At 43.9% G+C, this 23,966-nt stretch overlaps 1 protein-coding gene across 1 annotated transcript in view; it reads right to left on the bottom strand.

The window, feature by feature from the left end:
* The window catches only part of LOC141989498 (cytoplasmic dynein 1 heavy chain 1-like), a 103,706-nt gene that overhangs the window by 44,893 nt on the left and 34,847 nt on the right, over nt 1-23,966 (bottom strand). The window contains exons 23-38 of the mRNA XM_074956253.1: nt 23,021-23,194; nt 22,011-22,176; nt 21,734-21,922; nt 21,440-21,634; nt 19,474-19,756; nt 18,912-19,012; nt 17,893-18,052; nt 16,256-16,499; nt 15,862-16,045; nt 13,261-13,473; nt 12,810-13,048; nt 12,514-12,670; nt 1,871-2,098; nt 1,379-1,609; nt 1,078-1,218; nt 407-640 (exon numbers count right to left, since the gene is read on the bottom strand). Coding sequence (XP_074812354.1) covers nt 407-640; nt 1,078-1,218; nt 1,379-1,609; nt 1,871-2,098; nt 12,514-12,670; nt 12,810-13,048; nt 13,261-13,473; nt 15,862-16,045; nt 16,256-16,499; nt 17,893-18,052; nt 18,912-19,012; nt 19,474-19,756; nt 21,440-21,634; nt 21,734-21,922; nt 22,011-22,176; nt 23,021-23,194 — 3,139 coding nt within the window. The remainder of the gene's footprint in view (nt 1-406; nt 641-1,077; nt 1,219-1,378; nt 1,610-1,870; nt 2,099-12,513; nt 12,671-12,809; nt 13,049-13,260; nt 13,474-15,861; nt 16,046-16,255; nt 16,500-17,892; nt 18,053-18,911; nt 19,013-19,473; nt 19,757-21,439; nt 21,635-21,733; nt 21,923-22,010; nt 22,177-23,020; nt 23,195-23,966) is intronic.

Here is a 23,966-nt window from a genome sequence, read left to right as displayed (position 1 = left end):
TCATATACCAAGACGGAACAGCTACCTGAACTCAAAATACTTTTGATTTAATACTGAACAAGTGGAAAAAAGCCAGTACTACTGGTGCTAGTTAGAAAGGAAGAACAGATGGCCTTGAAGTTAAGGGACTCCTGGAGTTAGGAAGAGTCTAGATCTTCCTGGTGACTATGGGCAAGTCACTGATTTCTGCTTCAGTTTCCACTCCCTTTTACAGTTCATGTTTCTACTTCACAGAGTGTTATAAAGATACATTCATTTAGTTGGGCAAAGAGCTCTGACACAATGAAGTTTTTGCCATGCAAGTAGAGAGGTGTTGCTGTAATCACGAGAGTGAACCTTGTAGGCAGCTTTTACTTGTTATAAATTTGCTATTATTCAATAACCCACACATAAACAGAATAGTTACCTCCATATCAGGGAGGGCTCTGAGAGCACTGAAAAGGCTCATAGTCTTTCCAGAACCTGGTGGGCCACAGAGCACTAGGGGTTTGTGTTCCGCTAGACAAGTATACAGCAAAGCTTCATGCCGGACGGTATCTAGGGTTGGTACTACAACATCAAGAGCAGCAACCTTGTGTGTCTCAACTTCAATCTGAGGAACCTTGGACTGCCATGGGACCCATTCACCTGTAATTGACACCTAGGTGAACAGAAATAGTTAATGTACAAATTTAGTAGAGAGATGTTTTTCAATGGGGTTCTCATCACAACCCCATCGTATTTTACACAACTTCATGCTTTAATCTGTGAACTCAGCTAGGCTTTTAACACCTGCAGATTTAATTCTGTGGGACTAGTTTAGAAGAAGCTTGGACTACACAGTACATTATGTACCAACTGAGCAAAACAAATAAAAAATAAAATAATCAATCAAATTTAGAGTGGCTTGCCTTGAGCTAACTTGTGAGATACTAATTTACTCCCATTGAGAGAGGTTAAGTTAGAAATAGTGGCAAAGAGTCCTGTGCCATCTTACAGACTAACAGACATATTGGAGCATAAGCTTCTGTGGGTCATTCTGGTTTTGTTTCTTTAGGAATTAGGTTTGTAACTATACAAAGTACAAGAGGCTATTACCTCATAATCAATTATGGGTATGTTGGGTGCTGTGGGCAACGGTACAGTGGTAATTCTCCTAATGTATTCTCCCAGCTCTGCTCTCATTTTCAGTCCGCTGTCTCCAGAGAATGACCACAGTATTGCGTAGACCAGGTATCTCTGATGGAAGACAAGAGAAAGATTAGTCCACACAAATGCAAAAAAGTATTACTTGTGTTCGAAGGACAGCTGAAAAAAATACAAGGAGACTATTCAAAGAGTCTGGTAACTGTGTTCATCTTTAGGCTTTCAGATCACTTTGCTGCAGTATTTACTTTACCTGGATATAACGCTCCAGTTGCTCAATCTGCATAGGGAAGTCGGGATGGTTTGCATTGTACTGGGCTACATTGCGGCAAGCCTGATGCAACATAGAGAACAATGAACCAAGACAGCGCAAGCGAGTGAGGTCCATGATATGCTCTAACTTGAAAGCATGTTCAAGAGCTTTAGTCACAAGTCCATTTGTTGTGAAATAGGGCTGCATAATTGTTGCTGCATCTCTTTGAATCTGTTGGTAAAGACATTAGCATTGTTGAAGGAACTTGGTTTGTAGTCTTAAGTCATAACACTAGATTTTAAAATAAGTTTGGCAATAGTATGGGTTCAAAGTGTCATACTTTAATTGGGGAATACAGCACGCAAGTTATATTTTGTTAACTCAATCTCTATTTATATTCAGTACGGCCGGTAAGATAAGCTTTTAAGGCACTTCCTACTTTTAGTGGGTCTGGTGTCAGTCCACAGTATTACAATCCATTCCAAGTTATACCTGCAACATTGGAGAAGCTGCTTCTTCACCTTCATCTTCTTTGTCCTTTCGCCTGCGCTGAGCTTCCTCTTCATCTTCATCCAGAGGGATGCTTCGTAGTCTGGCCAAGAAGTTATTGAATATCATGTCAGTGCTTAGAACATCTTCACTGAACCAGACCATTCCGCACCTTGACACTGTGGCCAGAGTAGCATATTTCAGATCCTGTACTTCAAACATGATACGCACCTAGAGAGAAAGTGCAGACATTTAAGAGAAGTTAGATTTTATGTTCTACTGAATCTATTACAGTAACTCCTCACTTAACATCGTCCCGGTTAATGTTGTTTCATTGTTACGTCGCCGATCTGTTAGAGAACATGCTCCTTTAAAGTTGTGCAATGCTCCCTTATAATGTTGTTTTTCTGCAAGCAGTGGACAAAGCAGGTGACTGCCAGAGCTAGCTGTTGGGGGCTTGGAACCAGGGTGGACCAGCAGCCCCACTATCAGCTCCCCTAAGTTCTCTGTGAGACAGCCATCCAGCAGGCTATCAATTGCTGGGCAGTTCAGGTATCCCTCCCGCCACTGCCATGTGCTGCTCCTGTCCTCTGCCTTGGAGCTGCTCCCAGGAACCTCCTGCTTGCTGTGCAGGGGGTGGTGGGGTAAGGAGGGGTGCTGATGTCAGGGTGTCCCTGTACGTGTCCGTATATGTGAAAGAAAATGTAGAATCAAATGAAATAAAAATCTTAAATGAATCCACATGTTCCATAGAATCTGTACGTATAGTAATTCCATGCTCTAATAAGAATATAACAGTAGGGATCTATTATTGACCACCTGCCCAGGACAGTGATAGTGATGATGAAATGCTAAGGGACATTAGAGAGGCTATCAAAATAAAGAACTCAATAATAATGGGGGATTTCAATTATCCCCATATTGACTGGGTACATGTCACCTCAGGACGAAATGCAGAGACAAAATTTCTCGATACTTTAAATGACTGCTTCTTGGAGCAGCTGGTACAGGAACCCACAAGGGGAGGGGCAATTCTCGATCTAGTCCTGAGTGGAGCGCAGGATCTGGTCCAAGAGGTAACTATAACAGGACCGCTTGGAAATAGTGACCGTAATATAATAACATTTAACATTCCTGTGGTGGGAAGAACACCTCAGCACTTTTCAAAGACACCATAATAGAGGCCCAACTTAAATGTATATCCCAAATTAAAAAAGAGCTACTGTGGCTTAACACCATGTAAAAGAAGCAGTGACAGATAAAAAGGCTTTTAAAAAGTGGAAGTCAGATCCTAGTGAGGTAAATAGAAAGGAGCATAAACACTGCCAAATTAAGTATAAAAATGTAATAAGAAAAGCCAAAAAGGAGTTTGAAGAACAGCTAGCCAAAAACTCAAAATAATAACAAAATGTTTTTTAAGTACATCAGAAGCAGGAAGCCTGCTAAACAACTAGTGGGGCCCCTGGACGATCGAGATACAAAGGGAACACAAAGATGATAACGTCATTGTGGAGAAACTAAATGAATTCTTTGCTTCAGTCTTCATGACTGAGGATGTTGGGGAGATTCCCAAACCTGAGTCATCCTTTGTAGGTGACAAATCTGAGGAATTGTCACAGATTGAAGTGTCATTAGAGGAAGTTTTGGAATTAATTGAGAAACTTAACAGTAACAAGTCACCGGGACCAGATGGCATTCACCCAAGAGTCCTGAAAGAACTCATATGTGAAATTGCGGAACTATTAACTATGGTTTGTAACCTGTCCTTTGAATCAGCTTCTGTACCCAATGACTGGAAGATAGCTAATGTAATACCAATATTTTAAAATAGCTCTAGAGGTGATCCCGGCAATTACAGACCGATAAGTCTAACGTCAGTACCAGGCAAATTAGTTGAAAAAATAGTAAAGAATAAAATTGTCAGACATATAGTAGAACATAAATTGTTGTGCAAAAGTCAACATGGTTTCTGTAAAGGGAAATCATGTCTTACTAATCTATTAGAGTTCTTTGAAGGGGTCAACAAACGTGGACAAGGTCCAGAGGACACAGTGTACTTAGATTTCCAGAAAGCCTTTGACAAGGTCCCTCACCAAAGGCTCTTATGTAAAATAAGTTGTCATGGGATAAGAGGGAAGATCTTTTCATGGATTGAGAACTGGTTAAAACAGTGGTTCTCAAAGCTGGTCTGCCGCTTGTTCAGGGAAAGCCCCTGGCGGGCCAGACCGGTTTGTTTACCTGCCGCGTCTGCAGGTTCGGCCAATCGTGGCTCCCACTGGCCGCGGTTTCCCCTCCAGGCCGATGGGGGCTGCGGGAAGTGGCGCGGGCCAAGGGATGTGCTGGCTGCCCTTCATGCAGCCCCCATTGGCCTGGAGAGGTGAACCGTGACCAGTGGGAGCTGCGATCGGCTGAACCTGCGGATGCGGCAGGTAAATAAACTGGACCAGCCAGCCAGGGGCTTTCCCTGAACAAGCAGCAGACCGGCTTTGAGAACCACTGGGTTAAAAGACAGGGAACAGAGGGTAGGAATAAATGATAAATTTTCAGAATGGAGAGGGGTAACTAGTGGTGTTCCCCAAGGGTCAGTCCTAGGACCAATCCTATTCAACTTATTCATAAATCATCTGGAGAAAGGGGTAAACAGTGAGGTGACAAAGTTTGCAGAAGATACGGAACTGCTCAAGATAGTTAAGACCAAAGCAGATTGTGAAGCACTTCAAAAAGATCTCACAAAACTAAGTGATTGGGCAACAAAATGGCAAAGAAATTTAATGTGGATAAATGTAAAGTAATGCACATTGGAAAAAATAACCCCAACTATACCTTCAATAGGATGGGGGCTAATTTAGCCCTGGTCTACACTAGGAGTTTAGGTCGAATTTAGCAGTGTTAAATCAATGTAAACCTGCACCCATCCACATGATGAAGCCCTTTTTTTCAACTTAAAGGGCTTTTAAAATCGATTTCCTTACTCCATCCCCAACAAGGGGATTAGCGCTTAAATCGGCCTTGCCAGGTCGAATTTGGGGTACTGTGGATGCAATTTGATGGTATTGGCCTCCGGGAGCTATCCCAGAGTGCTCTATTGTCACCATTCTGGACAGCACTCTCAACTCAGATGCACTGGCCAGGTAGACAGGAAAAGGCCCGCAAACTTTTGAATTTTAATTTCCTGTTTGCATGGTCTCCTGCAGCTTGCCACGCTGGCCAGAGCTCATCAGCAGAGGTGACCATGCAGAGCTCATCAGCAGAGGTGACCATGATGGTCAGCAAGTTAAGGAAGTATGGGCTGGATGAATGCACTATAAGGTGGGTAGAAAGCTGGCTAGATTGTCGGGCTCAACGGGTAGTGATCAATGGCTCCATGTCTAGTTGGCAGCCGGTGTCAAGTGGAGTGCCCCAGGGGTCGGTCCTGGGGCTGGTTTTGTTCAATATCTTCATAAATGATCTGGAGGATGGTGTGGATTGCACTCTCAGCAAATTTGCGGATGATACTAAACTGGGAGGAGTGGTAGATACGCTGGAGGGGAGGGATAGGATACAGAAGGACCTAGACAAATTGGAGGATTGGGCCAAAAGAAATCTGATGAGGTTCAATAAGGATAAGTGCAGGGTCCTACACTTAGGATGGAAGAATCCAATGCACCGCTACAGACTAGGGACCGAATGGCTAGGCAGCAGTTCTGCGGAAAAGGACCTAGGGGTGACAGTGGACGAGAAGCTGGATATGAGTCAGCAGTGTGCCCTTGTTGCCAAGAAGGCCAATGGCATTTTGGGATGTATAAGTAGGGGCATAGCGAGCAGATCGAGGGACGTGATCGTTCCCCTCTATTCGACACTGGTGAGGCCTCATCTGGAGTACTGTGTCCAGTTTTGGGCCCCACACTACAAGAAGGATGTGGATAAATTGGAGAGAGTCCAGCGAAGGGCAACAAAAATGATTAGGGGTCTAGAGCACATGACTTATGTGGAGAGGCTGAGGGAGCTGGGATTGTTTAGTCTGCAGAAGAGAAGAATGAGGGGGGATTTGATAGCTGCTTTCAACTACCTGAAAGGGGGTTCCAAAGAGGATGGCTCTAGACTGTTCTCAATGGTAGCAGATGACAGAACGAGGAGTAATGGTCTCAAGTTGCAATGGGGGAGGTTTAGATTGGATATTAAGGAAAAACTTTTTCACTAAGAGGATGGTGAAACACTGGAATGCGTTACCTAGGGAGGTGGTAGAATCTCCTTCCTTAGAGGTTTTTAAGGTCAGGCTTGACAAAGCCCTGGCTGGGATGATTTAACTGGGAATTGGTCCTGCTTAGAGCAGGGGGTTGGACTAGATGACCTTCTGGGGTCCCTTCCAACCCTGATATTCTATGATTCTATGATTTATGGAGTCCCAGAATCGCAAAAGAGCTCCAGCATGGACCGAATGGGAGGTACGGGATCTGATCGCTGTATCGGGAGAGGAATCCGTGCTATCAGAACTACGTTCCAGTTTTCGAAATGCCAAAACATTTGTCAAAATCTCCCAGGGCATGAAGGACAGAGGCCATAACAGGGACCCAAAGCAATGCCACGTGAAACTTAAAGAGCTGAGGCAAGCCTACCAGAAAACCAGAGAGGCAAACGGCCGCTCCGGGTCAGAGCCCCAAACATGCCACTTCTATGATGAGCTGCATGCCATTTTAGGGGGTTCAGCCACCACTACTCCAGCCATGTTGTTTGACTCCTTCAATGGAGATTGAGGCAACACAGAAGCAGGTTTTGGGGACGAGGACGATGATGATGATGAAGTTGTAGATAGCTTACAGCAAGCAAGCGGAGAAACCGGTTTTCCCGACAGCCAGGAACTGTTTCTCACCCTGGACCTGGAGCCAGTACCCCCTGAACCCACCCAAGGCTGCCTCCCGGACCCGCCAGGTGGAGAAGGGACCTCTGGTGAGGGTACCTTTTAAAATACTATACATGGTTTAAAAGCAAGCATGTTTAATGATTAATTTGCCCTGGCATTTGCGGCTCTCCTGGATGTACTCCCAAAGCCTTTGCAAAAGGTTTCTGGGGAGGGCAGCCTTATTCCATCCATGATGGTAGGACACTTTACCACACCAGGCCAGTAGCACGTACTAGGGAATCATTGTAGAACAAAGCATTGCAGTGTATGTTTGCTGGCATTCAAACAACATCCGTTCTTTATCTCTTTGTGTTATCCTCAGGAGAGTGATATCATTCATGGTCACCTGGTTGAAATAGGGTGCTTTTCTTAAGGGGACATGCAGAGGTGCCCATTCCTGCTGGGCTGTTTGCCTGTGGCTGAACAGAAATGTTCCCTGTTGTTAGCCATGGCGAGGGGTGAGGGGCTAGCCACATTATGGGGGGAGGCAAAATGCGACCTTGGAATGAAAGCACATGTGCTGTGTATGTAATGTTAACAGCAAGGTTTACTGTGAAAGAGTGTAGCCATTGTTCTAGAAAATGTGTCTTTTTAAATACCACTGTCTCTTTTTTTTTTCTCCACCAGCTGCATGTGTTTCAAGGCTCACAGGATCTTCTCCTTCCCAGAGGCTAGTGAAGATTAGAAGGCAAAAAAAACACACTCGTGATGAAATGTTCTGTGAGCTCATGCTGTCCTCCCACACTGACAGAGCACAGACGAATGCATGGAGGCAGACAATGTTAGAGTGCAGGAAAGCACAAAATGACCGGGAGGAGAGGTGGCGGGCTGAAGAGAGTAAGTGGCGGGCTGAAGACAGGGCTGAAGCTGAAAGGTGGCGGCAGCGTGATGAAAGGAGGCAGGATTCAATGCTGAGGCTGCTGGAGGATTAAACCAATATGCTCCAGCGTATGGTTGAGCTGCAGGAAAGGCAGCAGGAGCACAGACCACCGCTACAGCCCCTGTGTAACCAACCACCCTCCTCCCCAAGTTCCATAGCCTCCTCACCCAGATGCCCAAGAACACGGTGGGGGGGCCTCTGGCCACCCGGCCACTCCACCCCAGAGGATTGCCCAAGCAACAGAAGGCTGGCATTCAATAAGTTTTAAAGTTTTAAACTTTTAAAGTGCTGTGTGGCCTTGTCCTTCCCTCCTCCACCACCTCTCCCAGTGCTTCTCTCTTCCACCACCCCTCCTGGGCTACCTTGGTAGTTATCCCCCTATTTGTGTGATGAATGAATAAAGAATGCATGAATATGAAGCAACAATGACTTTATTGCCTCTGCAAGCAGTGATCGAAGGGAGGAGGGGAGGGTGGTTAGCTTACAGGGAAGTAGAGTGAACCAAGGGGCAGGGGGTTTCATCAAGGAGAAACAAACAGAACTTTCACACCGTAGCCTGTCCAGTCATGAAACTGGTTTTCAAAGCTTCTCTGATGCGCACTGCACCCTCCTGTGCTCTTCTAACCACCCTGGTGTCTGGCTGTGCAAAACCAGCAGCCAGGCGATTTGCCTCAACCTCCCACCCTGCCATAAATATCTCCCCCTTACTCTCACAGATATTGTGGAGAGCGCGGCAAGCAGTAATAACAGTGGGAATATTGGGTTTCGCTGAGGTCTAACCGAGTCAGTAAACTGTGCCAGCGTGCTTTTAAACATCCAAATGCACATTCTACCACCATTCTGCACTTGCTCAGCCTGTAGTTGAACAGCTCCTGACTACTGTCCAGGCTGCCTGTGTATGGCTTCATGAGCCATGGCATTAAGGGGTAGGCTGGGTCCCCAAGGATAACTATAGGCATTTCAACATCCCCGACAGTTATTTTCTGGTCTGGGAATAAAGTCCCTTCTTGCAGCTTTTGAAACAGACCACAGTTCCTGAAGATGCGAGCGTCATGTACCTTTCCCGGCCATCTCACGTTGATGTTGGTGAAACGTCCCTTGTGATCCACCAGTGCTTGCAGCACTATTGAAAAGTACCCCTTGCAGTTTATGACTCGCCGGCTTGTGCTCCGGTGCCAAGATAGGGATATGGGTTCCGTCTATGGTCCCACCACAGTTAGGGAACCCATTGCAGCAAAGCCATCCACTATGACTTGCACATTTCCCAGGGTCACTACCCTTGATATCAGCAGATCTTTGATTGCATTGCTACTTGGATCACAGCAGCCCCCGCAGTAGATTTGCCCACTCCAAATTGATTCCCGACTGACCGGTAGCTGTCTGGCGTTGCAAGCTTCCACAGGGCTATTGCCACTCGCTTCTCAACTGTGAGAGCTGCTCTCATCTTGGTAGTCTTGCGCCTCAGGGCAGGGGAAAGCAAGTCACAAAGTTCCATGAAAGTGCCCTTACGCATGTGAAAGTTTTGCAACCACTGGGAATCGTCCCAGACCTGCAACACTATGCGGTCCCACCAGTCTGTGCTTGTTTCCCGAGCCCAGAATCGGCATTCCACCGTATGAACCTGCCCCATTAGCACCATGATGCCCACATTGCCAGGGCCCGTGCTTTGAGAGAAGTCTGTGTCCATGTCCTCATCACTCACGTCACCGCGCTGACGTTGCCTACTCGTCCAGTATCGCTTTGCCAGGTTCTGGCGCTGCATATACTGCTGGATAATGCGCGTGGTGTTTAATGTGCTCCTAATTGCCAAAGTGATCTGAGCGGGCTCCATGCTTGCTGTGGTATGGCGTCTGCACAGAAAAAAGGCATGGAACGATTGTCTGCCATTGCCCTGACACAGGGAGGGGCGACTGACAACATGGCTTACAGGGTTGGCTTACAGGGAATTAAAATCAACAAAGGGGGTGGCTTTGCGAGAAACTGAATGGCCCCCTCAAGGATAGAACTCAAAACCTCAAGGATAGAACTCAAAACAGGGCTTAGCAGGCCGTTGATTTCATGGAGGGAGGGAGGGAGGAAAAAGTGAATACAAAACAAATCTGGTCTATTTCTTGTTTTGAGCCACTTCATCTTTCTTTATACATCTTGCTGGCAGCAGACTGTGCAGTACAACTGCTAGCCATCATCATCTCCTGGGTGGTCGGCAGAAGACAGTGCAGTATGACGACTAGCCATCATCTTCTGCTAGCTGGAGGTTAAAAGACAGTGCACTGCCGGTAGGACTCAATCGCCACGAGTCAAAACAAGGGAAATGACCTGGCTGAGTCACTCCCATGTTTGCCCAGGTGCCCGGTTAAAAGAGCACCCAGGACTACGTTGATGACGGCTACCAGTCATACTGCACTGTCTGCTGCCAAAAGGCAATAAACTGCTGCTGTGTAGCAATGCAGTACCACGTCTGCCAGCACCCAGGAGACATACGGTGATGGTTAGCTGAGCAGGCTCCATGCTTCCCGTGGTATGGCGTCTGCACAGGTAACTCAAGAAAAAAGGCGCAAAATGATTGTCTGCCCTTGCTTTCACGGAGGGAGGGAGGGAACGGGGGCCTGATGATATGTACCCAGAACCACCCGCGACAATGTTTTAGCCCCATCAAGCACTGGGATTTCTACCCAGAATTCAAATGGGCAGTGGAGACTGCGGGAACCGTGGGGTAGCCACCCACAGTGCAATGCTCCAGAAGTCGACGGTTGCCTTGGTACTGTGGACACACTCCGCCGACTACATGCACTAAGAGCATTTGTGTGGGGACACACACAATCAACTGTATAAAAACACTTTCTACAAAACCGACTTCTATAAATTCGACCTAATTTCGTAGTGTAGACATACCCTTAGCTACAACTAATCAGGAAAGAGATCTTGGAGTCATCGTGGATAGTTCTCTGAAGAAGTCCACACAGTGTGCAGTGTGCAGCGGCAGTCAAAAAAACAAACAGGATGTTAGGAATCATTAAAAAAGAGATAGAGAATAAGATGGAGAATATCTTTTTGCCCTTATATAAATCCATGGTACTCCCACATCTTGAATATTGCATACAGAGGTGGTCTCCTCATCTCAAAAAAGATATGCTGGTGTTAGAAAAGGTTCAGAAAAGGGCATCTGAAATGATTAGTGGTTTGGAACGGGTCCCATGTGACGAGAGATTAAAGAGGCTAGGACTTTTCAGCTTGGAAAAGAGGAGACTAAGTGGGGATTTGATAGAGGTATATAAAGTCATGAGTGGTGTGGAGAAAGTGAATAAGGAAAAGTTATTTACTAGTTCCCATAATATAAGAACTAGGGGCCACCAAATGAAATTAATGGGCAGCAGGTTTAAAACAAATAAAAGGAAGTTCTTCTTTACATAGCGCACAGTCAACCTGTGGAACTCCTTGCCTGAGGAGGTTGTGAAGGCTAGGACTATAACAGGATTTAAAAGAGAACTAGATAAATTCATGGAGGGTAAGTCCATTAATGGCTATTAGCCAGGATGGGTAAGGAATGGTGTCCCTAGCCTCTGTTTGTCAGAGGGTGGAGCTGGATAGCAGGAGAGAGATCACTTGATCGTTACCTGTTAGGTTCACTCCCTCTGGGGCACCTGGCATTGGCCACTGTCGGTAGACAGGATACTGGGCTGGATGGACCTTTGGTCTGACCCAGTATGGCTATTCTTATGTTCTTATGTCCCCTACCCCCGGCTCCTGTACCCCATCTCCACAGAGCAGGGGAAATGAGGGGACAGGACATGACTCAGGATGGAGGGGACTTGCTGGCAGCAGCTGCTGCCTCAACTTGCTGATCTACTTAAAGGCAGTGTACTTAGAGTGGGCTCAACGTACTTAAAGGGGCAATGCGCTTCACACACATGGTGTGTTTGTCTGTGTGTCACAGCCACCCATGTGGTGTGTCTGTCATGTGTCACAGCCACCCATATGGTGTGTCTGTCTCACACACATGGTGTGTGTGTCTGTCTCACACACACATGCACCTCTCCCACCTGGCACTTTGGAACGTGGAGGTAGTGGTGCACTCCAGTGGAATAGCATGAGTTCATCATGTTCAGTTTCCACAGGGAATGTTTGCAGCCACTGCCATGCTGTGTCTCCTCCCTTCATATGTGCTGCCTTGTAGAGTGTGAGGCTACATTAACAACAATGTGTTAACCCTTGAGGGCTCAGCCGAGTGCTAGTTCATCATTTAGCAGGAAGGCATTCTCTGGGAAATATCCCATCCTCTGACTTCACCACCTCAACCAAGCTTCACAATGTACAGTATTCAATTGTTTGTTTAAAACTTATACTTAAACTTTTGTCTGGCGAAAAAAAATTTCCCTGGAACCTAGCCCCCCCCACTATTTACATTAATTCTTATGGGGAAATTGGACTCTCTTAACATCATTTCGCTTAAAGTAGCATTTTTCAGGAACATAACTACAACGTTAAATGAGGAGTCACTATAAAAGCTCAGTTAACATGCTTCTCTAAACTCCCCAAAAGCCAATCGGTGTTATAAAAATTAAGTTTTATCTTAACTTCATCAGGTATTTTATATATTTAACACCTAATTAGACATTTATGCATGATCTAGTATTTCCTAGTCTGGTAGGGGCAAGGTAAACCTGACATGACAAACTCCATAACCACAGAAGGGTTTTTAAACAGTTGAACCAGACCATTGCATAAGATCACTTTTGCTCTGATGCAATATTAACTTTAATCTGTGCCCACAGTGTGTGATAAGAGCCTGTTCATGTCAGCTACCAAAAGCAGCAGAGCTATCAAATTTTCAGTAGATTAAACTATTTAGAAATGCTAAAATGTTTGTAAAAACAAAAAGAACTTTACATTTGGTGGAAGGCTGAGACGTTCTCCATTGGGCAGAGTCAGCAGTTTGTTGTCATCCAGCACGGAGTTTAAGTTCTCCACCCATTCAGGATCTACATCCCCATCAAAGATGATCCACTGTCGTTTTTGCAATTCACCTCTCACATTGTCTATGATCCTAAATTCAGGAAAGCATTTAGTGTAGGTTAAAAAACAGTAATATTCTCTTTCCTCAATCCTCCATGGCAATGACAACATCCAAGGATCTCTCTAATAGCCACTTCTTAACTTATATGCTATTAATGTTTAAGACTCACTTTCTCAGGACATGTGTAAACAATCCATCTGTCCATTCTCTGGTATTTGGATCCAAAGTACCATAGAGGTGATCTTTGCTGATTGCTTTTGGATCAATGATGTGAGCAACACCTTCTACACCCTCTAGCCGCTCCAGAGCTTTTAGCAGCACTCTCCAAGCCATGCTCTTTCCACTTCCAGAAGGACCCACCATCATCAACCCATGATTGATCTGGGTAATTTGATAGAGCTGAAGAACCTGTGACAGAACAGATTGATCTGTCATTTAAGACTTCCATTTATTAAGATTCAAACATAATAATCCGGAATCACTTAAAGTTGAAATGTATTTTAGGTATTCTGTCTATTTGGGGAGCAGTTATATTTGATTTCTGTATCACAGAATATGGAAAGTGCTACATGTACTTTTGTCAACTCCACATTGTAAGATTTACAACTATCACAATGTACCTTTTCCACCCACATGCCACCAACTTCTTCTCCATCACCATAGGTAAGGTACATTTCCTGACACACTTTCTTAAGCTCCTCTCGCAGGGCTGTCATTTCACCACAATGATACTGTACTCCAGGGAATACATCAGACAAGAGACTGAACAGCAATGGGATGTCTTCTGCAACAAGTTTGGGTACCATTGTTTCACACACACTCTGGATCAAAATCTACATGGAAAATTTTCATGCTTTGATTAGACAATACAAGGCAAGCAATGAATATCTGCATTAGTCACATTGGTGGAAATATTTCAAACAGGTCATACTGAATACTCAGACTGCAGAGTATATTGACATTTGCTAGGTTTGCATTTGGCATTCTTATTCCCTGCAAAACTTATTTGATGTTGAGTTTTGTATTTGTGCAAGACCATTTATAACAGTGCATTATGAACTTGAAGTGATGCTATACAGGGAATACTTAAGCTATCAGTATATCAGTATACTGTATATCAGTATCAAGGTCAGCTCCCAGACTGCTGCGCTGGGCATCACAGAATGGGGAAGAGATGGCCAGCCCTCTGTGGAGATAGAGGTGGTTAGGGACTATTTAGAAAAGCTGGACGTGCACAAGTCCATGGGGCCGGACGAGTTACATCCGAGAGTGCTGAAGGAATTGGCGGCTGTGATTGCAGAGCCCTTGGCCATTATCTTTGAAAACTCGTGGCGAACGGGGGAAGTCCCGGATGACTGGAAAAAGGCTAATGTAGTGCCAATCTTTAAAAAAGGGAAGAAGGAGGATCCTGGGAACTACAGGCCAGTCAGCCTCACCTCAGTCCCTGGAAAAATCATGGAGCAGGTCCTCAAAGAATCAATCCTGAAGCACTTACATGAGAGGAAAGTGATCAGGAACAGTCAGCATGGATTCACCAAGGGAAGGTCATGCCTGACTAATCTAATCGCCTTTTATGATGAGATTACTGGTTCTGTGGATGAAGGGAAAGCAGTGGATGTATTGTTTCTTGACTTTAGCAAAGCTTTTGACACGGTCTCCCACAGTATTCTTGTCAGCAAGTTAAGGAAGTATGGGCTGGATGAATGCACTATAAGGTGGGTAGAAAGCTGGCTAGATTGTCGGGCTCAACGGGTAGTGATCAATGGCTCCATGTCTAGTTGGCAGCCGGTGTCAAGTGGAGTGCCCCAGGGGTCGGTCCTGGGGCCGGTTTTGTTCAATATCTTCATAAATGATCTGGAGGATGGTGTGGATTGCACTCTCAGCAAATTTGCGGATGATACTAAACTGGGAGGAGTGGTAGATACGCTGGAGGGGAGGGATAGGATACAGAAGGACCTAGACAAATTGGAGGATTGGGCCAAAAGAAATCTGATGAGGTTCAATAAGGATAAGTGCAGGGTCCTGCACTTAGGATGGAAGAATCCAATGCACCGCTACAGACTAGGGACCGAATGGCTAGGCAGCAGTTCTGCGGAAAAGGACCTAGGGGTGACAGTGGACGAGAAGCTGGATATGAGTCAACAGTGTGCCCTTGTTGCCAAGAAGGCCAATGGCATTTTGGGATGTATAAGTAGGGGCATAGCGAGCAGATCGAGGGACGTGATCGTTCCCCTCTATTCGACATTGGTGAGGCCTCATCTGGAGTACTGTGTCCAGTTTTGGGCCCCACACTACAAGAAGGATGTGGATAAATTGGAGAGAGTCCAGCGAAGGGCAACAAAAATGATTAGGGGTCTAGAGCACATGACTTATGAAGAGAGGCTGAGGGAGCTGGGATTGTTTAGTCTGCAGAAGAGAAGAATGAGGGGGGATTTGATAGCTGCTTTCAACTACCTGAAAGGGGGTTCCAAAGAGGATGGCTCTAGACTGTTCTCAATGGTAGCAGATGACAGAACGAGGAGTAATGGTCTCAAGTTGCAATGGGGGAGGTTTAGATTGGATATTAGGAAAAACTTTTTCACTAAGAGGGTGGTGAAACACTGGAATGCGTTACCTAGGGAGGTGGTAGAATCTCCTTCCTTAGAGGTTTTTAAGGTCAGGCTTGACAAAGCCCTGGCTGGGATGATTTAACTGGGAATTGGTCCTGCTTAGAGCAGGGGGTTGGACTAGATGACCTTCTGGGGTCCCTTCCAACCCTGATATTCTATGATTCTATGATTCTATCACCTAATACAATTGCCTTAATTGAGGAGTGACAGCTGTACTTGCCTACATAACATTTATCTGAAAGTGATGTGAACTACAGAGGAGTTCATTCAGAATGTCTACTCCACTTGGAATACAGTCAGGACACCACTCGTTTTATTGGAATGGTGAAAGTTTGTAATGATCACAAACCATCAGGTGCTTCTGTTTTATTGTAAGAAAGACATTTTCAACAACTCAAGCACTGATTAAAACTCCATTCAATCTGCTGAAACCACCACTTCTGTAGCCTAAAGTACCAAGACTTCAAGTAAATATGACAACTTGTGAACTTAAATAGATTACGTTTATGCTAGATACAGCAGGTGCTTTACTGTAAGTGCTCATATACATGCATATCTACAGTAATCACCCTTTTGCTGTGAATCAATATAAAAAATCTGTATATGTTTTACCTCTTGTTCAGGTAGGTTCTCAGCAATTTCCCCTTCATCAACAACTTCACCACGCTCTTCCTTCTCCCGCTTTATCTTCTGAATCCTCTCCCTCTTCACATTTCCTGCACTAATCAGTACACCCTTCAAAGCTCTTAAGCCAAAGTCATAATGACTTTGAGAGGAGAGCTGCTCATCACAGAGTCTAAAGATAAAAGACATCAGAGTCAGTTTTAGACATACTAAGATCACAAAACTAATGTTCAATCGTAAAGTGTCAAGCATGCTTACTGTACTATGTTCTTGCTATGGTAGTTTCAAAACTACCTACAGAGCCATTTTAAGTTCCACATTTAAGTACACAAGTGATCTTTTAATGGTCTGGGCCAGACTTGTTTAAGGGACTATTACTTACTTGAAGAATGGGACAATCTTATTGGCAAGCACTTCAGCAGTACGGAAACCCTGGGAGTACAACATGACCTGGGCAATCAGCTGGCGGTCTGGCTTTGTCATTGCCAAGCTACGGAACAGCTTCTTCAAGTTGTCTGGAAGATTTGATCTACCCGCATAACCAGGATTCATGGTGACGAAGATAGCCATGTCTGGGCTCACTTTAACTTGTTTATTCAGCAGCTCACAAGTAATAGGTGCAGAAGCTAAAAACAGTTCACACAAAGTATTTTTAGTTACAATTGATTTTGTCTCAGTCAAATCAGCTATCAACTACAGTAGTTGAAACTTCACTTTTAGTATCCTGTATAGTTTTGTTTACGGTACAGTAACTCCTCACTTAAAGTCGTCTCGGTCATTCCAGTTAAGGTTGTTTCGTTGTTACGTTGCTGATCAATTAGGGAACATGCTCGTTTAAAGTTGTGCAATGCTCCCTTATAACGTTGTTTGGCAGCTGCCTGCTTTGTCCACTGCTTGCAGAAAGACCAGCCCAATGGAGCTAGCTGGTGGGGGCTTGGAACCAGGGTGGAACAGCAGCCCCCCATCAGCTCCCCGTTCCCCTAAGTTCCCTGTGCGGCAGCCGCCCAGCAGGCTATCAATTGTTGACAGTTCAGCTGTCCCTCCCCCTCACTGCCATGTGCTGCTCCTGCGCTCTACCTTGGAGCTGCTTCCAGGAGCCTCCTGCTTGCTGTGCGGGGGTGGGGGCAAGAGGGGGGCTAATATCATGGTGTCCCCGTCCCCTCTGCTTATCCCATTTCCATAGAGCTGTGGGAGGGGACACTACGGGGCTCAGGAGAGAGGGAGAATGCTGGTAGCAGCTGCTGTCTCAACTTCCTGGTCTACTTAAAAAGGCAACCTACTTAGAGTGATTCAGCGTACTTAAAGGGGCAATGCACATCTCTCTATCTCACACACACAGGGTGTGTGTCTCTGTCTCTATCTGCCATGCTGTCTCCCCTCCCTCCATTCATGGTGCCTTGTAGAGTGTGAGGCTACATTAACAATGTGTTAACCCTTGAGGGCTCAGCTGAGTTCTAGTTCATCATTGAGCAGTAAGGAATTCCCTAAGAAATATCCCACCCTCTGACTTCACCACCTCAACTAAGCTTCACAATCATCACTGCTGTGCACAGTATTAAATTGTTTGTTTAAAACTTATACTGTGGGTATACATAATATAGCCTTTTGTCTGGTGAAAACATTTTTCCTGGAACCTAACCCCTCCATTTACATTAATTCTTATGGGGAAATTGGATTTGCTTAACATTGTTTTGCTTGAAGTTGCATTTTTCAGGAACACGTTACAGCGTTAAGCGATGAGTTACTGTACAACTAGTCAAACATTTTTTCTACCACTACACTAAAGTTACACAATGTTGAAAGTGACTGCATATCTGTTGAAAGCTATTTCCTTTAATTGTTTAATGTTTAAGTTACATTTTCAAAATGTAAAAAAAAAAAAAAAAAAACCTCTGGCCAATGTGGGAGTAACTGATCAAAGAGATTTCTCAAAAAGGACCTATTTCAGACATGCAAGTGAGGGCATTCTTTTGACAGAACAGCTATACAAAACCATTAGCAATGGAAAAAATTGCATACTCTTGTCATAGTTTGGATTGCAATGTTCTCGCAAGGCTTCCTGGATGCACTGAACCTGCTGAGAAACAGCAGAAAGCATACGCTCCTCAAGTCTGTTGAACTCATCAAAGCAGCCCCATGCGCCCACTTGGCAGAGCCCCACAAAGATGCGTCCCATTGCCTGTAGGCAGAGAAAAAGAGAAGATAAGCTTTATGTATACATACACACACACACACCACACACACACACACACACACACGTTACCTTGGATATTCTTCCCTGTACACAGTGGAACAGGTGTAGACTGGACAGGATTGTGGTTACATATATTAACCCCCTATTTAATGTGTGTGCATCTTTAGGCTGAGAATCTTTATGCTTTCAACAGAAACAACTACTTCTCTACACACCACTCCACTCTTCTCTACCTACTCACACCACTCTTGCTTCTCAGAGGTTTCAGTTTTTGAATGCCAACTTCCATGTTCTAGAATGTATAAGGCACTACTAAGCAACTTCCACTCCTCTTTAGGGAAGTCTGTCACTTAATTCTAAAATCTCTGCAAGCACACTCCTAAACCTGCAGCAGAATTGAAAAGTAGTTCCGATGCTGCAATAGATCAGGCAGTCCATTGACATAAGGAGTATGTGCAGCAACAAATCCATTAGGAGTCAGCCAGTCACACCTACTTGGTTTCCACTAAAGTAGGTCTACTGCAGTTGGTCACACAATATGACTGGGGGATGGTAATGGAAGACTGTAGTTTGAAAAAATTTGAAGTTACCTTCCTAAAGCTTGCAGTTCAGTTCTTCTCTTGCTAAATTACTATCTAAAAACAGAGCAGGCAGCTTCTAACCCAATTCTGCTTTAGCTGGTAGTGAGGTCCAATGAAGCACAGTTCAGTAACCAGAATCTATTTTGCCAGATACAGGAACAAGCTTTCAAACATGTTTTGAAATCTACAAGCTTAAATGGCATATTAATGAGATCTTAACTTAAAATGAAGAATGTTCTCATGTTAAATTAAAGATACTATACCTGGAAGTCAAACGTTTCACTGCAGTTGAAAACCAGAACAAAGCGGCCAAGCTGGTGTCCAAGGGCCTTTACAGATTCTGTTTTACCAGTACCAGCAGGACCTATTTTTAGAATGGGATAAAAACATTAGTCTCTTCCTAGGCACTAAACTGTCAATATTAACATCTAAAGTCTACGGGCTGAGCTACAGTACCACAGTAATAACGTAACTGAAGTTGATGTAGCTTAGGTCGACTTAATGCAGTGTCTGCACCGCACTGTGTCGATGGGAGATGCTCTCCCGCTGACTTTCCTTACTTTTCTCAAGGAGGTGGAGTACACAAATAAGTAGGAGAGCACTCTCCCATTGATTTAGTGTGTCTTCAACAGACCCGCTAAATCAACACCTGCTGCATCAATTACAGCAGTGCAGATCTACTGGTAAATATAGACATGGCCTAAGTGTTGCTCATTTTTCAAAACTGGAGTCTCAACTACGGAAGTTACTTTATTAATTTTATAGCTGATGAACATCAATCTTTACATTTAACAGAAGACACATATGGAATAAGTACAAACTTACCAAACGGTGAGCCTCCAAGTCTTGCCTCCAAGGCTTGCGTCATTGTCAGGTAACAGCGGTCAGTAAGAGGAGTCTGAACTAGTTTATCCTGAACACCAAGATACTCAAAGCCGTAGTTGAATTTGGCATTTGCCATCTGAATGGACAGCTGCTGCAACACATCTGTCTGTTTTGGGTCAAAGTAGAATCGCATCTGGCTGAGCCACTCAAAGGATTTGGAGTTGTCAATCTTGCTTTTGATCAGTGATCTTGTAACATCTCTTTGGTGCACTAACTCTGTAATCTGGAGAACAAACATCTCATTAGCAACCACAATGAAAAAAGACCATGTACTCTAATGAAACTAACAATTTTACTGCATCTCAATGCACCTCAGCTTATGAAAAGCCATTGCTCGGTGCTAGACGGCATGATCTAATATCCATCCTCTAGCTTGCAGAAAGGAGGAGCTAGTAAAAAAAGTCTGTTGCTACAGGATCCCTCTCAGTCAAGCTTCAGGCCAAGGCATGGTTCTGAAATCACAAGAACTGTCCTTATAGACAACCTTTTTCTGTCCACAAGCAGAGAAAGGAAACACATTCATACTCATCCTGGTACCATCATCTGGCACCACACACTGTTAGTCACCAGATATTCTTCTCTGCCTCCAATGATGAATGAAAGTGCTCTTAAACCAGTTCACATTTTCCTCTAAGAAACCCCAAGTGCTGTAGAGGGACAGTGTTTCTACATCCCTGCCCACCAAGAGCCCTCTCCTCTGAGGTCCCACAAGCTTTAATCCTCTACACAAGTTATTCAAAGTCGATATATTTTCAGCCACCAAGAGAATTGGTGAGACACTATGGGCTGAAATCCCAACAGGTACAGACCAAAACTGAGCTCTACATCTCCATTCCCAGCTTTCAGTAGCTAGAATCAGCAGCTGAATTAACCCAGCCAAGACTGAGATGCTGGTAGATAAAGAGAAATGTTTCCAAGAACTTGCTTCCTCTAAGAATTAACTATGGAGGGCACCTTCCCCTCAGATTATCACGAGCCTTCAATCCTTTTGGATGCCCAAGGCACAATAATGTCAAATTTCATCTGCAATAGGCCAGAAATGGGCACCTCATTGTATCAGCACAGACTCGGACATGGTAAGGCTGAAGGTCCATAGATTTGATTACTGCAAGTCATGACTAGCAGTGAAGCCACACCCCATGTGAAAGCTCCAGCTTGTACAAAACACAGGACTCTAGTTTCTTGGCAGCACAGACTGCCACAAACACCATTCTGTGGCTATGCACTCTACACTTGTTCCCCAATTAGAAGTTTCGTTCAAGGTTTATTTTACGGGAGCCTTTCAACAACGGGACAGATTGTCAGTTGCACTCGTCTGGTGGAAAGTAGAGCTTCTTAGGAGGAGCTGGAGTTATGCTATGAATTCAGTGGGCAAGAAGTGATAACTTAAGACTTTCGTAGCTAAATGCAAAAACCCTTCAGTTTAGCTCTTCTTTCTTCAGAAAGTTCTTCACATGACTATGACAGCCCCTCACACAAACACAGAAGTTTTAAATTAAACTATTTCTCATGTAAATGGTTTCTATTTTTAAACAGCTGAAGGAGCTCAGACACTATGGTTATGGGAGCCATGTACATACATAGATGATAAAAGTTAATATAAACTCTCGATTTATAAATCTTATCTACTCTCAGAATAGGAGATTGGGTGGTATATTCCAAGAGTTTTCTATTCACTAAATAATTCTTCAGAATCTTATGCTACATGGACATTTAAGTTTATAGACGTTATTTCAAGTCAGGCATATGTAATATCTACAGAAACAGATGTTCCTCAAGAAATCTTGATGGGAACATTTTAGTTTTCCCTAGGTGTCACTTCCATGATTTGAAGATGGACAGATTGTGTTCAAATTTTGTAAGAGACCGAATGACTACTGAGGATGGGGAGGAGAGTATTACTTACCAAGTGTTCCAATTTCCTTCTGCGGAGAGGTGGCTGTTCCATCAACACAGAGTCTGCTAACACATTCAGCGTGACCTCAACATTAGTCAGCACAGAGTGCAGAGGACTGCTGTCTCCTCCACCAACCATTCCATTCAGAGCAGATTCCACATTCTCTGACCATGCAATTTGGGCTGACAGGACAACAAGCTGGGCCTGAACATTTAAAATACAGTTAGATTTTTGCTAAGAGTTGTTCCTCCCACAAAAGTGTATTATATAGTTTGGTTAGACAAACGTGAATAAGATGGATACCTGATATTTGTCAATCCAAGAAATATAGAGACCGGGATCAACTGAAGTTGCTTTACCAAAGATTTCTACTTCAGTAACAGACTCGGCAAGCAGCTTTGCAAGTGTGACCCTCATTTCTTTTTCAACAGGTGTGAGCCGTTCATTGATCTTAGGATGTTCTGTGATAGAGACAGGTGTTTTGAACAGTACCTGAAACAATTACATTTAAGTGTCATTTTAGTTTTAATTTCGACCAGGTTTGTAAGTTTGCAAAAAAACCCCGAAGACGCAGCTTTACCTCCTCTCCTTCACGTGATGAGATCCCCAGAACAACAGTGTTATCTTCATTCAGGATGATGCTAGAAACTCCAGCAAACATTTTCTTGAAATGTTTCTTCAACTTAACTACATTCTTGCTGTTTCCTATGATTTCGAGCAAGTCCTCATCACCAACGAAGTAGAACCTGGTATTAGAGATAAGGTTAAAGCTGTTTAAAACAACTGACCACTGAGGTGAAAGAATTTTTTTTTAACACTTAATTGAAGGCCCAGAATTAATGTATTTACTTGAACCCTCTATAACCCTTATAAAACTGGGGAAATGTCTGCTAGTTTGTGCAATGCTGCGTAATTCCTTTCCTCCATAATTCTGTTAGATCATAGTAAAAATACCTGAGGGCTTATTCTCTGCACCATTTTTAGTCTATCTAGAGTTTTCTTCCCACTTTAACACCTCATTAACAGATAAATGCTAAGTATTGAAAGATTATGAGACAGCAAAACTCCCACTCTGAACACATGCTTGACATGGAGGTTATGTTTAGATCTACAATCCAAAGACCTCACATACTAATGAGAATTGAAGGTGAAACAGAATGCAACATGATTCAAATATAGAATGATACAAGTTCTTAAGCTTTGGTATTTGGTTAGAGAGATTCCAAGGGTTCATTTAGTTTAATGGAACAAAACTAATTTGAGAATTTCATTATTCAGTACCAGGTGAAACAGCCTATTAAGCAATATTTATATTCAAATTATGCTATTTAAGTTACTAATCACAAGTGACCCACACAAAGAAATTGAAGGTTATCACTTCCCAGGAAATGGGACCATAAAATGACTAAATTGTTTAACCTTTATTTTTTTATGATTCCAAAGCATTCATGTTTTGATATCTGTGTATGCACTAAAAGATTGCTAGTGGAACACAATAAAAGGAAGTACTTAGGCACTACCATGCAACCAAACACAATTCCTATTAGAGTTTATTCCAGCACAATTGGTCAAGGAGATGAAATTCCTTACCGAGGAAAGGAGGATCTCTCCCTCTCCAGGTATTCTCCCAATGCTTTCTGGATCTTTCCAAGCAAGTCTGCTAATCTCTCCAGTGACCTTTGTACACCTTGGATGTTAAGAACATCCATCACAGGGGGAGATTTGGATACCTTTTTCATAAGTGCCAGAAACTCAGTACTGACGCTGTAAGTGAGAGTGAGAAAAATATTAAGCACATTTTAAATGAGAGATACAATAATACAAGTTCAGTTACTGAGCGTGAAAAAGGGTGATAGCTATTAATTTTATTAATATTGTGCGTGAGTATTATGGTGTGGCTGGCTTTATGCTACACCAAAGACTAATTCTAGTTGGAGCTCTCCACATGGTACCCAAGAACCAGACAATGACTAACTCAATTGCCAGTGCTCAAATGCACCATACAGTAAATCCACTGCTATCGTGTACCTCTGACTCTCTGGGGAGGTGCATATGTCTGTCCTGGGACACCTCAACCTATTCAAAGACTTTGAAATGGATAAGAGACTGCTTGTTAGCTCAGGGTAGGAGACATCAAACGAAGATTGGACACAGGCAGAGACTGCAAAGGTGAAATCTACCTGCCTAGCCCAATGCGAGATGATACGTGGGACAAGAGGGGCTACCTAAACTTGCAAGGAAAGGCTAAGGTCTAGGTAACTTATATGTCTACAGGTCTTTTATTGTTTTAACCTTTTTTTTCCTTTGTACAAAACAAAACTTTATCCATATGAACAAGCTGTTTTGTCACTGCACTCTCATACTGGTCATAGGCTTCCAAAGTCTGCAGCAGGGGCCAAAACCCAGATAGACCTGTTGAGAACACTGTTGGTGAACAGGACTATTTTGCTCTGGGTCACTAGAACAGAAAAGTGGGGGCAAATCACAGGATTCACTGAGAGAAGTGCAGACCTATCACTTGAAAGGGATGCTCATG

This window comes from Natator depressus, chromosome 6, assembly GCF_965152275.1.
Source record: "Natator depressus isolate rNatDep1 chromosome 6, rNatDep2.hap1, whole genome shotgun sequence".
NCBI lineage: Eukaryota > Metazoa > Chordata > Testudines > Cheloniidae > Natator > Natator depressus.
This window is presented reverse-complemented; position numbering and strand designations above follow the sequence as displayed.